At 39.2% G+C, this 17,325-nt stretch overlaps 1 protein-coding gene across 2 annotated transcripts in view; it reads left to right on the top strand.

Annotated features, from left to right (window-relative positions):
* NELL1 (neural EGFL like 1) overlaps positions 1-17,325 on the top strand; it is a 564,084-nt gene that overhangs the window by 178,087 nt on the left and 368,672 nt on the right. For both annotated transcript variants that reach the window (XM_063117360.1, XM_063117359.1), the window contains exons 8-10: positions 2,423-2,557; positions 3,420-3,522; positions 13,082-13,155. In XM_063117360.1, the coding sequence (XP_062973430.1) occupies positions 2,423-2,557; positions 3,420-3,522; positions 13,082-13,155 (312 nt within the window). The remainder of the gene's footprint in view (positions 1-2,422; positions 2,558-3,419; positions 3,523-13,081; positions 13,156-17,325) is intronic.

The following is a 17,325-nucleotide window of genomic DNA, read 5'->3' as shown; positions in this document are numbered from 1 at the left end:
TACTAAAGAGACAAAAGAATTGATAACGAATTTGTTAACAGCAGCAAGATTAATGATATCTAGAAACTGGAAGGTTCAAGGGGATTATCATATAGAAGATTGGTATAAAGAAATATGGGATATAAAAGTTAGAAGAGGGATGATAAAAACGAATGATTTTGAAGGAATTTGGAAACAGTTTCTAGAATTTGTTTTATCAAAGGGGAGAGGGAAAACACCTCCAGAGGAAGCAATGAGATTCTGGAAACATGAATAAGATCCTGTGGGTGGGGGGAGCACTTTTATGTTAAGTATGATTATGTTAATAGAATTAAGCTAGAATATATCTTATCAATTGTTTATTTTATATTATTGTGTATTATGTAGTATTGTTTTATTGTATTGATGTATTGATTTGTATTGATTTGTATTGATGTTTAATAAAAAGTTAAAAAAAAAATAAGATCACTCTGGGCCAAAACAGACATACCTTTCATTTTTATTCTGAACTAAGTACAGGATAATGACCTTAGTGCACGTGTGAGTAGGGGGAATTTAACTTTTCTCCCCACACACACATTATGGATGTGACCTGGATTAGCCCCCCACCTTTCACACCTGCAATCTCTTTTGCAAAATAATTAATATTCTTTATGGATTACTATTTTGGAATAGAAATTTCAGGCGTGTGTGTGCGTGTGTGTGATCAAAATCAGGGGCATAGCAAGGAAAAGAGTTAAATCTCACCTTTAAAGTAATGTCTGTTTTGGCCCATAGTTTATGTCTGAGCTGAAATATGAGATACTACGAGCTCCAGTATTAATGGTGACATGTCACCTCAAATTTGCCAGATTTCGATATGCTTGATTTTTTAACATGAGTGTGGAATCTTTTATTCTGGCAACTGTATAGGCTATTCAAAATGGACCAATGTTTTTACTACACATATGGATACAGCTGAAGCAAGCATGTGTGCTTCCATACAGATACTTTTATGGACCTTAAATCTCACTCACTATTTCTTGTCAGCGCAATTGCCTCTTCAGCAGATTGTATTGGAATTCAGGAAAGCAGAGCCTTTGTTCTGCTCCCTAAGGCTGATGAGAGCAGCAAGGGAAATTAGGAGGAGCTGATTTGACAGCAACCTTCAGTAGCAGCTTTCTCCTTGGAGTGCTCAAGATAGCACTTAACATATGCTGAAGTGAGCTCTGATGTCAGGTAAAATGCAACCTTATAACAGCCTTCAACTTTCTACCTGTTGTCCAGCTCTTCCTACCCAGGAAACCCTTTTGTGATATCCTTTAGAAACTTGGCCCATGTAAGCCAAAACCTGCTTAGACAGAGCTATGGCTAGGACAGGCAAGGGCAAACTCAAGCCAATGGGCCTCATCCAGCCTACTGCCTTCCTGGATTCCCCTGGAAGAATCCCCAGTGCTATTTCTGTAATGATAGATAGGGGAGGGGGGATGCAGGCAAGTCAGCATTGGGAAACTGCCATGTGGGCAAAACATTGGAACTGAGCAGATGACTGAGAACACTCCACTAGCGGCTGGTTTAGTTGGGCAGCTTCACCTATGCAATGGCTTTCCCAATGCACCAATGGGAACCAAATGTTGCCAGGCGGCATGGCCATGCCCTTTTGCTGCCCCCCACTCCCACTTTTGGAAGCCCTCCCCTGGACTAGGCAGATGAGACCTTAGCTCAGTAGTAGGGCATATACTTTGTATGTAGAAGGTTTCAAGCTCATTCCACAGCATCTGTGGTTAAAAAGATCCCAGGAAGGAAGGCTGGCAAAGATCTGAGTCTAAGGGACTGGAGTCATAGGTGGACCAATTCAGTTAGAAATGCATATATTTTTATAGCCAGAGAACTCCATATCAATTCGAGATGTTTCAAGAAGCCAGATGGAAATAGGGAAAGGACTATCTGATTTGGCATGCAAAGCTGAGGTTCTTTTCTTTTGGTCTTTTCTAACTCCATCATTCTCCAAAATAGACATAGAAGGATTGGTCTCTTAAGTTCCCTTATGCTTTATTTTCTAAATGAGTAAGTAGTCATATTTAAAGAACTTAAGGAATAATTGTGTTTCTGCAGTCAGTGTGCATTATTTTGATTACATGTTTATGGAGCAGACAATTTCCATGAGGTCTTTCCATGCACACACTCCACCCTGAGATAGTTGATTATTTTGACTAGGCTTACTAGACTAGAAGAGCCAATGATATGCATGTATGGAGATGTACATATGGTATAAATTGATTGTGCTTCATTGGCTTCTGTGGATCTGGACTGATTGATACCAGCTTAAATTTCTCCTGTTTTCATGTGGCATTTGCCAGTATGATAAAATCAAATTCTGCTGAAGATCAGTAAGCTACTCTGTGCTTTGTATAAAGCCATGTGAATGAATTCCAAAATTAAATCAAGTAACTCTCATTTATAGCTAAATTATGCAGAAATGAGGCTTAGTCAGTTGGAAAACTGTCACTGTGAGAAGACTTGTCAAGTAAATGGAATGATCTATCGAGACAAAGACTCATGGGTAGAAGATGATCACTGCAGGAACTGCACATGCAAAGTAAGACACTTCTAATTTATATATTGGGGGATGGGGTAAGGTAACTCATTGCAATTAATTAATTACATTTATATACTGCCCCCAAACTGAAGCTATCTGGGCGGTTTACAAAAAAAAGTATGGGTTCTTGCGTACATAATGCCAGCTCTGAAAGTTACCTTATTAGCCTATGGTGGTATGTTTAAAGCAGAGGATGGGGGAATGGGGGTGGAGAGAAACAAAAAATGCAATCTGTCTAAAACTATTTCCCTACTTGAATCTCATATGGGTCTGTTTGGGGGTGAATATTTAGTGTTTCATGTGTATAATTTAGAACTGTATTATTATTGTAGTATGTGGAAAAAGGAAGCATTATCTTAATATTATGCATAAGATGCATCTTGCATTACAACAACTTGTATATCCTGTTTGTGGTATTTATCATTTTAAACACCAGAGGAACAAAAGTTGAATTAGTATGTAAATCTTGTCTTGGTTAAAATTATTTGATAACTATCAGAAGAGAGGTTTTGTTTGCCCAAGAAAATAGAAAATTGTTTGTGAAAATTTTGAAGATGATTGACAGAGCCTGTGGAAGGTGTCATTTATGTGTGTGTAAAAATGGATAGATGTTTTTTCTTGCCTAAGTTAGCAACCATTGGCAGATGGGATAAGGGCAGTAGTTTATATCAGAAATGTAATAGAGGTTCACGTAGATAGCAGTCAGGTAAGGTTCTGACCATTGCAGTACGGCATCATTATAGTCTGTAATATTGCTGTGATTTAGCTAATGATTTTTCACATATTAAATCACACTTTGTCCAACATATCTATTACTTTGTGCATACACATATTTATATTTTATTTTTCTGTTATTACATAGAGTGGAGTAGTGGAGTGCCGACGGATGGCCTGCCCACCATTGAACTGTTCTCCTGATGGCCTTCCAGTCCATGTAACAGGCCAGTGCTGCAAAGTGTGCAAGTGTAAGTATAGATATTGTGGTCTCCCTTTCCCTGCAGTCATATTGATTTCTTTACTGAAGTCATACAACTGAAAACAGCCCCTTCTTTCTAATTAATACTGAAAACTTTGGTGAAAAATTTGAATAAAACAAAGATGTCACAGAGTTTGGGAAAACACACACACACACGCATACACACACACGCGCACTTGGTGAAGCCATCTTTTGAGCATGCTGTATTTTGCTTCTGCAGGCATGGGATCAAGTGTCTAGTGTGCTTCCTTGCCAGAGTGGAAAGAGAGACTCTGACTGGGTTTGGATGACATGCTGCAATTCATTTTGGGTTATTTGGGTGCCATGTTGTGCGTGAGTTGTTTAACTCTCACATAACCCACTTTTGCTTGATTTGCATAACATCACAACCCTGAGTGAGGGTTGAATATTCCAATCCCTGAACAAGGGGTTATGTGCTTTAGCCTCAACATGGGTTAAGTAACTCATGGTGAGCTGTTGTGTTGTATGATTATCCCCTATATCTTTGTGGAGGAATGGAAGCTCCAGGCCCAGCATCATTCCTTAGCACCCTTGAGCAGCTGCCACTGAAGATTGCCATTTTCGTTTCCCACAATGTCTCAGAGTAAAGCTGTGCTAGAAACAATGTGGGAAATTAAATAGGCTCCTACTGCTGCCAGGTAAACCCACAGCCAGGGGACTATCAGTATAGAAGGGAGACCACTGGGGGCCACTTTGCTAAAGGCCTCTTCAAACCTAGAGTAGGCCTAGATAAGGTCTCTGGGTCAATTTCTGGCAGGTGCAGTTAAAAAGATTTCAGGGAAAATGCTGGTAAAGATGTTAAAAAGCTGCAGTTAGAATTGGCAATATTAGGCTAAATGGATAAAAGGTTTGAATCTCTATAAGGCAGCTGAACACTATGAAATGGAACTAACCAGTGTATATTTATAACCCTTTTAATCTAATATTCTGTTTCTGGTGATGCAATATAGAGGAGCTAGGTCCAGGTGCAAACACGGGGGGCGGAGAGGGTCCAGAGAAGAGCTGGGTTGTCAGGAGAAAGAAGCTACGAGTCAGTCCAACAAAATTTCGCCTGTCCCTGTGGTCCTGGGAAATACCATATTCTGCTAGCTCACCTCAGATGTTGCCAGAGGTCTTGGTTCTATTATCCTCTTCGGAAGTTTTGAGCCCAGCAGATCTCAACCAGACAAATCACAGTATCAGTATTCTAGTGCTAGTTGCAGGAAATACAGAACTCAAGGATCCAATGGAATGTACTATTCCCAGTCTCATGGGTTTTGCTCATATCTGGATTTCCCCTCCATCCTTGACAGAGAAATCTCAGTCTAAGAAGGTGGATACCCTTTACCCACAACAAGGCATTGCCATAGGAGTGGATCAAGTAAAGGCCCCTTGAAAGACCAGATAGAGTCCTTGGTATTAATTTCACTAAAGGAGTTAGTTGGTAGAAAATTGGTGTTTTTTACAATCACCACCACCATGCTTGAGGGAGTGCTTTTGGTAAATATGTTTGCATTTTCCATAAGGATAGGGCCATTCTCAGACTGAAGTTTGCTTTTCTTGTGGTGTTGCTAAATGTATCTAAATGTATCTTAAGGGAACTGAGATTTTTGCTAGAAAGGATTCAGGCATATAGAATATCAGACAGTCTCTTTTGTTCTTTGTAACAAAAGCACAGTGGTTAAGGTCATCCAGCACAACATATTTCCCTTCCAGGAGCATCATCAGACAGTGGGAAATCGTGTTTCTTTACCTTCACTTTGCCCTCTGCTTCTGTTCCACAATACTTCCTCTTTCTTCACACAGGGGAAGGAAATAAACAATGATCATGTGGCCCATTCAGTGGCTGTTTTTACCACACCACTTTTCCTGCACACAGCAGGAAATGGTGGCTCAAAATTGGATTTAAAGGGGTCTATTTTTTGACGGAAAGAAGGCAAGCGGGAGATGCATGGGAGGTGGACGTCTTTGTCAAAAGGACCCATGAACATCTGTAAGTGGGGAGTAATGAGCATGCAATAAAATGCTCATCTGATGATGCTCCAGGAATGGTTATTTATTCCAAAATGCAACCTTTGGTGATTCTTTGAGAGAGGGCACTAGTGGAGGGTATTTATGAGATAGCTTTCTGAGCTGCCATCTTTAAATTCACAAGTCACTATAAAGACAATTTCTGTGTCTTGGTAGATATTGCCTGGTCCTCCAGGAAATATTATCACAACAAAGGAGACTGGAATGGCCACCCTACCTGTAGACTACTGCACTTATATGATGCAGTGGTGAAAAATGACATCGTCTCACCTCATAGGATTTATGTATGTACATAAATAAATAGGAGAAAAAAATTCTACTCAACATGTATTTTTATTCCAGGATGTTGTTAAGAGAAAAATCTTCTTGCCCCGACTTTGTGTCTTACTACAGGAGTAGGCAGAAAGTAGATCTCCAGATGTTTTGGACTTCAGCTCCTAGAAACCCCTGCTAGCATGGCCAATCGTCAGGAATGCTAGGAGTTGAAGTCCAAAACATCTGCCCACTGTTTCTTATTGAAAATATTGTTACCTTCTGGGCATGGCTTAGGACCATTAGTTCAAAACTTGTGGATAGCCTCTTTTGCTTCCCAAACCCTCCCAGGGGTCTGTCCTCACTTTCTCTGCTACCTATTAACATTTGCTTTTTGCCACTACATATTAGTTATACAGTGAGGTTATGGAGAGATTCCATTTCAGTTTGGCAAAGAGAAGCCCCTCCTCTCTAGGAAGTTGATTTCTCTTTTATTTTCTGAAAGGGGGGCCATGCAGGTAGGGAAAAAATGTTCTCTTACTGTATTCTAGAGTAAAAAATTAGTGAATAGAATGCAAGTGATGCAGGGTAGATATATTTTGTACTTTGTTATCTATACATGAATACAAAAGGCAACTTAAGCCTTAGAATGTATGATTTAGAAAGTAAATTTATAACCATCAACCCTGAGCACTAGTACGTGTTATGTAACTTGAAAACATCTGGCTTTTGGCATTCTGTACGAGTCTCTGCAACTATTTTTGGCAGTTGCTATCTGAGTTAATCAGCTGGTTTTTTTTTAGAAAAACCAACCACACTTGCCTGGGACAGAAATATTTTCCCCTGATCTCTTTAGTATAATTGAGAAATTGGGAGCATCCTGCAAGTTTATGGGTTTGCATGCTCCCTCAGGTTTTTCCCTCTTCCAGAGTTAACTATAGTTAGTGATACATCTACACAGAGATTGAAAATATGGTTATCCTTTAACCAAGGTTTACAAATCCTGGTTGAAAGCTGAGCATAATTAGTGTAAATGTTAGTGCAGATGTAATAGTATCCATGGTTAGAGCTGATAAGAGGAGGGGGTTTATATGGGAGAGCAAAGGAAGGAGGAGTATGTAAGCCTGCAGTGTGTGTGTGTGTGTGTGTGTGCGCGCGCGCTCCAATAATCTTAAACATGGGTAAGTGATGAGAAAATGTTACATCTGCAGTCATTCACTGAATTTAATACTCAAATAAAAGTTCTTTGAGAGCTTTTCTTTTGTTTCACATCCTCTGATTAAATGTGAACAATCAAACTTCCTCTTAGTACTTTGATTGGCACTAGACTCTACTAGTTGGTGTAGTAGGGACTTGGAATGTCTGTTAGGAGAAACAGATGAATTAAAGTTGATTGAAATTGATGGTAAATGCCAGTGCTTTGACAGAATGATGTGCTTGGGACACAGGCTTTTTGGGCACACAGTGCCAGTCACTAAAGCTGTCCATACTGATAATACTGTATATATTGATTTCTCTGTAGTTTGTCCATTTAGTCGTAGATGATATCATCAACTGTAATTTTCTTTCTTTAGGGCTTATTGAGCAGCATGATTATCCTTTCTTTGTTCATGGGTTAAAGTAACAAGCATTTCTTAGATTTAAAATACATGGGGATGATTTTTGAAAATATGTGTTTCTGCTTTTTCCTGTTACCTTTGGTTAACCCCTCCACTACAGAATGTGCTTTGAGATCAGAACTGACTTTAACACACTTTTTTTTCTTATCTACATCCCGCCCTACAATGTAAGCTGCAATATTTGGAGTTGAAAAATACACACACACACACACACACACACACACACACACACACATATCAGAAGACAAAAGCCAGTTTTGTGTTTTTTTGGGTGAGGATTCTGAACCATGGCTGTAAAATGGCAGGCTAGCTATTGTTCTTGTCCATCTTGTTGTAAGCTTCATCACAGTCTTAAATGCCAACTTCAGACAACATGGGAACAATCTACTGAGGTAGGGCAGACCTCTTTTTATTGATTTTAGTCCAGAGAACCTGCTCATCTTGTGTTGCACAGATCTGTTACTGACATGGCTTACAGCCTACAAACAAAAACTAGAAGAGAGGTACCCAAATTGAACATATTCTCAAAGGCTCCAAAGGGAAACTTCTTTATTTTAATCCAACGCATTTAAACATAAGAAGAGCCATGCTGGATCTGACCATGGGTCCATCCAGTCCAGCACTCTGTTCACATAGTGGCAAACCAGCTGTCGATGGGTAACCCAGAAGTAGGACATGAATGCAACAGCAGTGGCACACTAATGTTCCCCAGCATCTGGTGTACATAGGCATACTGTCTCTGATACTGAAAATAGCAAAAAAAGGCATCAGGACTAGTAGCCATTGATAGATTATTCCTCCTCCAGGAATTTGTCTAGCCCCCTTTTAAAACCATCCGAATTAGTGGCCATCACTGCATCTTATGGTACCGAATTCCATATGTGCTGTGTGAAGAAGTACTTCCTTTTATCCATCTTGAATCTCCCACCAATAGCTCCATGGGATCAACACAGGTTCTAGTATTATGAAAGAGGGAGAAAAAATGTCTCCCTATCCACATTCTCCACACTGTGCATAATTTTGTACATCTCCATCATGTCTCTCCTTACTCGCCTTTCCCCACAAGCTTCCATCCTTAGGTCCCAATTGTAGGATAGAGGGTATGCAACAGTAGTTCTTGATACAGCAAGAAAAAGGGCTTCTTTAAAGAACAGACAAAACCATTTGGTCCCCTGGGATCATCCACAGGATGATAGGTTAATCAGCAATCCTCTGACTATGTCAATAGAAGTTTGTGTGGAAATATCAATAAATATTGTCATTTATTAAAAGATATTCCAGGTTGTACACATAATTCTTTAATCATTTTTAAATGTACAAAAACTGGAAGGATTGGCTGGTCTATAGTAATATTTATCCCAGACCATCAACCCAACAATTGGGCACTGCATTTTCTGTAAACATACTCATCAGTCCTACAAACAATCCGGTGTATTTTCTCCTTCAGTTCTCAACTTGTAGCAGCTCTAATGTTGTGTATGCTATAGAATGCCCTTGCAAACTAAAAGACTCCTGAAAAAATGTTTAAGTGGACACCTGAATAACATTAGAAATAATAGAATAAGTGGTCCTCTAGTAAGACATTTTCAGGAATATGTGCACACAACGAAGGATCTTTCCTTCTGGGCTATTGAAAAGCTGCACATGCCTAATGACAGTTTGCTGCAGAAGGAGATATTCTTGATATTCCAGATCGAGAGTTTGTTATTTATTGGGCTGAATGGAAATGTAGAATAGTTACCTCTGTTGTAAATAAGTGTCTTTTGTTAGGTATAAGGCTCAGTTTACAAGAACCTGAAAATGGGGAAAAGATGTAGCACCATGGGGAAAAGATATAACACCATGTTTATTGAATATAGAGTTAAAAATCAAACAGTGCTCCCTCCCAGGAAGGGTGATAATTCCCAAGATTGTTGCTTTCATCTGCTAGGTGGCCAACTGGGAGCTTAGGGGGAAGAGCTATGGCAGAAGTCTCACTGCTGCATGTGGGTGGAGTGTTCTTTCCCCAGAGTTTCTCAACAATGCTGGCTCCAGCCTCCAGCTTTTGGGTCTTATACTCTTTGCCTGGATATCAGGGGATCAGATGCTCACACACTCTCCTTTCACACCCCTTTGTTATCTTGACTACTGGCTGCCAGCGTATAGTCAGAGATATGTCAACCCTGTAATATTGCTTTGTATGCTACAACCTTGGGGTGTTGTTCCAGAAGGTTGCACAAGAATTCTGCCATTCTGGCTCAGTGCTGTTCTCTTGTAGCAGAGATTAGGTATCATTGTCTTGGAAATGTGCATTTGTTTTTCTTATTGTGTGTTGTTTTCCGCTCACCTACAAGCTGCGATAAAGTGTGCCCCATAGCCAGTGTTCTTTGCATAAGGTATGCAAGCTGTGTGTGACTTCGCAACGGTGTTGTTGCTTCTTCCCTATGGCATAGCCTCTTTCAAACTATCCGTTCATATTCACACACAGTCACACAATATAAAATTCTAATGGTATGAATGAAATTTATACAAAAGAGTGAAAGGTGTAATATAACACCTCAAAACATCTCTATATATCTCAATACAGGAGTATACAAGACACCTAGAGGCAAAATATAAGAAGGGTGTGGGTAAAAGCCAATGCATTATAGAAATTAATACATGGAGGGGCAATCTATGGCCCCTAGACAGAGTCCTCTGTCTTAGGGACCATAGATTTCTATAATGCATAGGGGGAATAGGTTATTCCGAATTCTAGGATCTGAATCAGAGACAGTGCTCTGTCCTCAGAGCCAGGAAACTGATCTCCCCATCTCCCCCTCTCAGCCGGCTTGGAGAGAACCACGTTGGCTGCATCTCGGAGGTTGCAAAAGTGACTTTGGAGGGAAGGTAAAGTGGGCATTCCCATGGGCGGGAGGGGAATGGAGAAGCCGGCTTACACCGTATCTTGAGGCCTCTCCAGCCTTCTTGCCTCCTCTTCCATGATTCCTCAGCTAGATGGGCGAAAAAGCCTGTCTAGCTGAAATGCAGAGTGGGAGGTGTGGCAGAAGTGACAGTTACCTCTGCTGTGCCTCCCACTCTGCACTGCCTCCCACTCTGCACTCTGAGTTTGGAGGGTTACGAATATGGGGGGGGGGAACTGAATAAGAGAATACTGAAAATATAGTAAGACGATATCTAAAGCCTAACACCTTCTGAAGCACTTGATTTTCTTGAAAGGGAAATGTGCTAAAATAGCTTGAAGAGTGATTTTTTAAAAAATCATTTGTTACTGGAATTAAGGCTCATACCTATTTTTATTATGGCTTTAAATAATCCAGATGTGTGAAGAAGTCATAAATGCAGTTTGTAACACATTGTGTTATTGGGAAGCAACGTTTGGTTATGCAAAGCTCACAGCTTAGCTTTTCTAATGACACAACCTGGGGGAATACATTTCTCTGTCTTTATTAATTCAGAGTACAGGGCATCTTATTGATTGGTTGATTTGTACTCCACCTTTCTACCCAAAAAAGTGGCACTCAAGGTGGCTTACAATCATAAGTAAAAAAAAGTTTGATTAAAACAATACTAAAACAAATACATTCAAAGCACAATTAAGAAACACAAAATAAGGATAAGAATAAAAATTACAGCCACCCCAACAGACCCACTTACATGCCATGAATACATTATCTTTGCCCAGCTGCAGAATGATGGCAAAGAGGGAGCTGCTGTAGCATCCTCTTGTTAGAGATGCATCCGGTGAAGTAAGAAAATCCAGGCCAACTCCTTTTCTTATTCTAGCCAAACATATTGCTAAGCTTTTGGAGCTAATATCCATTCAGTTTCCAAGAATATATGTGATCAGGATCCAGTAACCTCAAGGATTCAGTGAGTCTGTTTTAAAATAAAGTGCCAGTCATTGTAAGCGTGGATTTCTGGCCTGTTCATATTGCATTTATATATTTTCATCTCAGGTACCAGTGCTATTCCATCAAAGTAGAGATCAGAGAGCAAAATGCATTCCTTGTCTTTGTTTGGCACAAACTATACATATGCTGACAGGAAGGGTGAACAACAACATGAAGCAATGTGTGTGGACCAGAGGCTCTGTATAAGGGTACTGGAAATAAATGTGGCGTTCTGAGTGGTCCTTGGATGAAAGAAAGAATCAAGCAACACATATCTTGTAGCAATGTAGTTCTAGAGGATTGTTAAAGAAATAGTATTTCCTAGTTCATAGATAGTATTTCCTAGTTCGTGGATCTGGCATGTCTCATGGAGATACATCATGAAATTATATCATGCATGACTAGCTTTACAACAGTCTAATTCACTAGGGTGACCATATGAAAAGGAGGACAGGGCTCCTTTATCTTGAACAGTTGCACAGAAAAGGGAATTTCAGCGGGTCTCATTTGTATATGGAGAACCTGGTGGAATTCCCTCTTCATCACAACAGCTAAAGGTGCAGGAGCTATACTAGAGTGACCAGATTTAAAAGAGGGCAGGGCACCAGCAGCTTTAACTGTTGTGATGAAGAGGAAATTTCACCAGGTTCCCCATATATACAAATGACACCTGCTGAAATTTCCTTTTCAATACAACTGTTAAAGATACAGGAGCCCTGTCCTCCTTTTCATATGGTCACCCTAAATTCACTATTCTTTTCCAAGCAGAGGCCTCTTGAACAATTCCAGAAATCTCTCTATGAAATGGGAAATACAATTTCTTTAAGTACACTTAAAAATAAAAGTATTTCCTTGTTCGAAAAGATACCTGGGAGGGCTCAACTGCCTTCTATTTGGACAAGAACGGTATGCTAGTTTGTTGTAAAGCCACTTATATATGTGTGTTACTTTTTGCAATCAAAAGTATGTGGGGAGCAAGATATTTGAGGTTTAAATTGCTCATTTTAATTGTTCCATTTTCAAAAGGCATCAGACCAAGAAAATAGTTAGAGCCACAATTCTCCGAAGGTAAACTTGGGCTCCAAACCTATGCCCTGGGAATAAAACTCATTGAAATCAATGGGACTTACTTATGAGGGATTGTGCTGTTAAAATACAAATTCTCTTCAGTGTGGATCTTTGAATGGGACATCCTTTTTCCATTTGTTCATTACCTCTATCTTTCTGACAGTGATCTATTCGACTATAATAGATGTGTCTCTCAGAGGTAATCCTACAGTTACAAAGACACAAAGTTTTGACATTTTTGTTTTCACCTGCCTTGATGCTGTATCTGTATATAGTGTAATCTATTGCTAAGCTAGCCTATTTAATTCTTCAGTACTTTATAGGTTGTAGGGGCATATATTCATAGAAATGTATTGTGGATCTACAAAAAATGAATCTACAAAAAGTCACTGTCATGTGTAATTCTGTTAATAAATTGAGTTCAATAACTGTTCTACTTCTGCTATTATTTCAGGTCACTAAGTAGCCTAGTTTGTCAGTGTGCATGGTGAAATGCTTCAAGATAATAGTTTTTGTAATGAATTTACTATTACAGCCAAAATAAATGAGAGCAATTAACACTGACTGCTATTGAAAGCAAAATGACTACATCATATTTACCACAGTATATCTATATTTACTTAAGCAATATTGTTTTACTGAACTGTATAATTTATATGCACTTACTACTAAATACTGATGCCTTTATTTATTTTTAAAATTCCAGCCAAATGCATCTATGGAGGAAAAGTGTTGGCAGAAGGTCAGAGGATTTTAACTAAGAACTGCAGAGAATGTCGTGTAAGTTTTTTTTTAACCTTCTATGACTACCATCTTATGTATAATTATAAGGGAATAAGCCCTATTAAACTCAGTGGGACTTTTCCTGAGTAAACAGACATAGGATTGTGCTTTAAATCTCCATTATTTCTTTGTTAAAGTAAAAATATATATGACATTTTTCATACTTGTAAGGTAACTTATGCCTAATCTACACCAAGCAGGATATTGCACTATAAAAGCAGTATATAAGTGGCAGGAGCCACACTACTGCTTTATAGCGGTATTGAAGCTTACTGACAACTGTTGGGGCCCATTGACACATCCCATATACCGCTTTCATACTGTTATATCCTGCTTGGTGTGGCTCCTGCCTTTTATATACCAGTTTCATACTGCTTTCATAGTTCAATATCCTGCTTGGTGTAGGTCCTAGATTAACTGAGAGCAATGTACGTGCCCTAGGTAGTAGAACAAAAGTGTGTGGTGTTGTGATTTAGAAAGCAATTTTAATTTCTCTGCATCACAGGCCTGGATAGAGAAGGCATTTTTAAAGCCAGGCTCCTATATTCTAATACAATTAGGGTGCAATTCTAAGTGTGTTTAGATAGAAAAAAATCCCACAGCTCCCAGCATTCTACAGCCAGCCATGCTGACTAGGGGATGTTGAGAGTTTTAGGACTTTTTCAGGTGAAACATGCATAGGATTGAACTCTTAATCACTCATTCACACATTACATTTATATTTCTCCCTTTCTCTGAGAGGATTCAAAGTCACACACATTGGTTTCTAGGTAATCACTCATTCAGTTACTTGCCAGGTTCTAGTCTGCTTACCTTCAGAAACAGAACTAAGTGATTTTCAGACTGTGCTCCCTCCAGGGAGGCTTATTAAGGGGTTTCTCTGAAAGACAGTTTGCCCACCAAGATTGTTCTTTTCGCTCCAGTGTCTATTCTTGTGAATTTTTAGTGAATTTTTGGGTATATACTTAGTTCAGATGGGAAAAATCTCTGTGTCAACAGGGGGACCTTGCGTGACATGGGAGTGGGACATGTTCTGTGTTGCAGTCCCCTCTGCCACATAAGCAGGCTCCATGGTAAATGCACAGAAATACCTCAACAGAAAAGTGTGTGTGGTAAGATTTATAAACACTACATGAAGCCATTCTCTTACCTCATCATTTTATCATATAGGGGATGACTTTATCATTAAACTTTTTTTAGAAATGTGCCTAAAATATATTATGTACTATGCCCACTCCCACCCCCCAAAAGACAAAAGTGTAGAGGATTTGTGGAGGGCAGGGGAAAACATTTTCACTAGCTCTGTACAACTTAAAGAAAAAAAGAGTTAAAGTTTCTAACGATCCAATAATAAACCTATAACTTGGGAAAGAACAAAAAGTCAGACTCAAGTACCAACTTCAAACCCAGCCACATGACTCTTGTTAGAGAACCCTTCAGCACTTCAGGGCAGTCAGTTCCACATGGCAATGAAAATTACAACCAGTAACCTGGAAACTGGATGGGGTGAGCTTTATCCTCTCTGCTTGAGCCTGGACTTGTCTTTGTCTTGACAGACCCTGCCTTTAGCACAAAGTAGCCCCAATACAGATAAGCAGCAGGAACGTACAGCCAATTTCATTCACTTCACCTGTGCAATAATTAACCTACAAATAGGAAAAGAATAAAAAGTTAAACTGACTGACCTTCCATCTTCAAACACAGCTGTCTGACGTTCATTGAAGACTTGTTTAGTACCTCAGAACTGTCAGTTTCCAGATAGCAATGAAAACTGCATCCCTCCCATTGAACAACCTGGGAATAGAATGAGGCTAGCTTTATCCTCTCTGTTTCAGCCCTGGCCTTGTCTTTGCAGTGATGGAGCCTGCTTTTAGTGCAAAGTAGCCCCAATTCAGATAAGCAGCAGCAACATGCAATCCATCTAATTAACTTCACCTCTGCAATAATTAACCTAATCAAATGGCACATCAAGAGGGAAATGCAAAATAATGTTTCTGTGGGGAAATTAATAAAATACTGCATTTGAAGATGATGATGCACTGTCTACCATGGACAGTTACCCAGTGGTGCTACGTGTCTGTGAAAACTAGCAGAGATGTACTCTATGCATGCACAGACTCTCATATCATATCAGGTTCTTAAAGTGTACAAGCCCTTCTACACAAACCTTACCTGTCACTATCATGGACATTTTGCTCATACAAATTTTGCTAGTACAGATTCTTCTACAACAAAGCCTGGAGGACTTGATGGACAAAAAAACATTGTGACATTGTTTTAAAGGGTTTGCTAGAAGTTTAATAAAAGGTTATTTTAAAGGGTTTGTTAGAAGTTTAACGAAAGGTTGATGTTAATGATGAAATTATTAAGGCTGCAATCCTATACACACTTACCTTATGCACTTCTGAATTGACATACATAGGATTGCACTGTAAGACATAGTTATATAGAACATATGGTTGTTTGTCAAACGATTAATGGTCAGTACACCTATTGGAATCATAGAAATGTTAGGGTGTGTCCCTGTGCACACATCTCTTGCCAAAAAAACCCACCATAGCACAAACATCAAACTTATTATGCCTATAGATTTGTATATATCTAAACATACAGATGTTTATACAATCCATACGTTATGGCATACGCATACCTCTCCATGGTGCTGGTAATGCTGTTCAATTTGAGATGAATTTGTCTGCTCAAAAAATGCTAGGCTGTATCCGAAATCATCTCTTTGCCTCCATAGAGTTCTTTTCCTGTTTAGATCATAATCAGATTAATGATTTTTAATACCTTGGGGCTTTGGGTAGGGGATGTCCAGAAGCCTTGTTGTGCTCCTGAAGATGTCATCAAGGGCATAAGATGGTTTCCGAATTTAGAATTGGGGTCAAATATATAGAGCTATTTTTCTGAACTTGGGGGAAATATCTTGCTTTACTGAGTCCAGTCACACATCACAGGTGGATATTATTTCTACATTTTGGACTCTGTGAATCAGCCTCATGTGGAAAGGAGAGCTATTTCACACCACATTTTTCTTTCTTTCTTTTTGTTATGCTCTCAGTTTGTAGAAAAAGAATCTAATGAATTTCAGTTCAGCTTTCAAAGAGGACCTTTTACCATTTTAAACTTTAAAAGCAACAACAACTTTAAGGGTATTGTTGCTTTGACTCTGTGCTAAAATAATGATATAAACTCAAACATTTGTAAAAGTCTATTTTTGTCTGGCTGTTATATGAGTTCATGACCATAATGAACAGAATAGCAGGAATTGCTCTATTAATGGAAAAAAGGCAAATGCTTGGTTGCAGACACACTGTGAAAGCAGCTTGCTGATCAGAATCAAGGATGTAGTTTGGCTATGATGATTTTCCCCCTAATGGTTTGCTCCTCTCATCCAGAAGGAAGTTGCATCTAGGGTCCCCGGACCAATGGAAAAGACAAAATATTATTCTTTTCCCTCTCTAGCTCTTGGAAAAGTAATCCGCTGCTTTCCCTGTGCTAGCATAAAATGTTGTGCCAGCAAACCATGGTGACAAGCATTTTTATACTGTGCACAGAGGTCCAGATGCCACATTAAACATAGTAGCACAAAACTGAGCCAGCACTTTACCTTAGGATCAGGCTGCCCATCAAAGTACAAGACCAAATGTTGAGTGTACTGTACCTTGTGGCCACAGAATTCCTTATGGCCAAAGAATTCTAAAAAGAATTCTAAAAAGTTCTACAAAGTGTCACCTTCCCTTGGAACAAAGTTCTAACATTCATAGTTATAGAGATTAAATGTTTTTATTAATGTTCTAAAATATTTTTCACTATTTATGTCATGTTTATTTTAATGTCTGATCTTTGTAAATGAGTATGAAAAAATGGAGGAAAGACAATGGTGATGTATAATATATTGAGAAGGTGGTATATGCTTCGAGTCTAAGGGCATAATCCTATGAGAAGTGCTCTGGGTACTCATATCCTATGCGCAGGGGGATGTGTCTTGTGCCTCCTGCTCCACATTTAAGTTAGGTGAGCATTTTTGCCCATTTAGTGGAGACTTCAGGGAAGGGGAGGAGACTTTATAGGGAAGTACCTCTATGGTTTTCTCAGCACCAACTATAATGGGAGGTGAGTGAGGTTTCCTGGCTTTGAGCCTGAAGCTAGGAACCCAAACAA

The sequence above is a fragment of the Elgaria multicarinata genome, chromosome 2 (genome assembly GCF_023053635.1).
Source record: "Elgaria multicarinata webbii isolate HBS135686 ecotype San Diego chromosome 2, rElgMul1.1.pri, whole genome shotgun sequence".
In the NCBI taxonomy this organism is placed as follows: Eukaryota; Metazoa; Chordata; class Lepidosauria; order Squamata; family Anguidae; genus Elgaria; species Elgaria multicarinata.
Note: the sequence above shows the minus strand (reverse complement) of the source record. Positions and strands in the feature narration are given on the sequence as shown.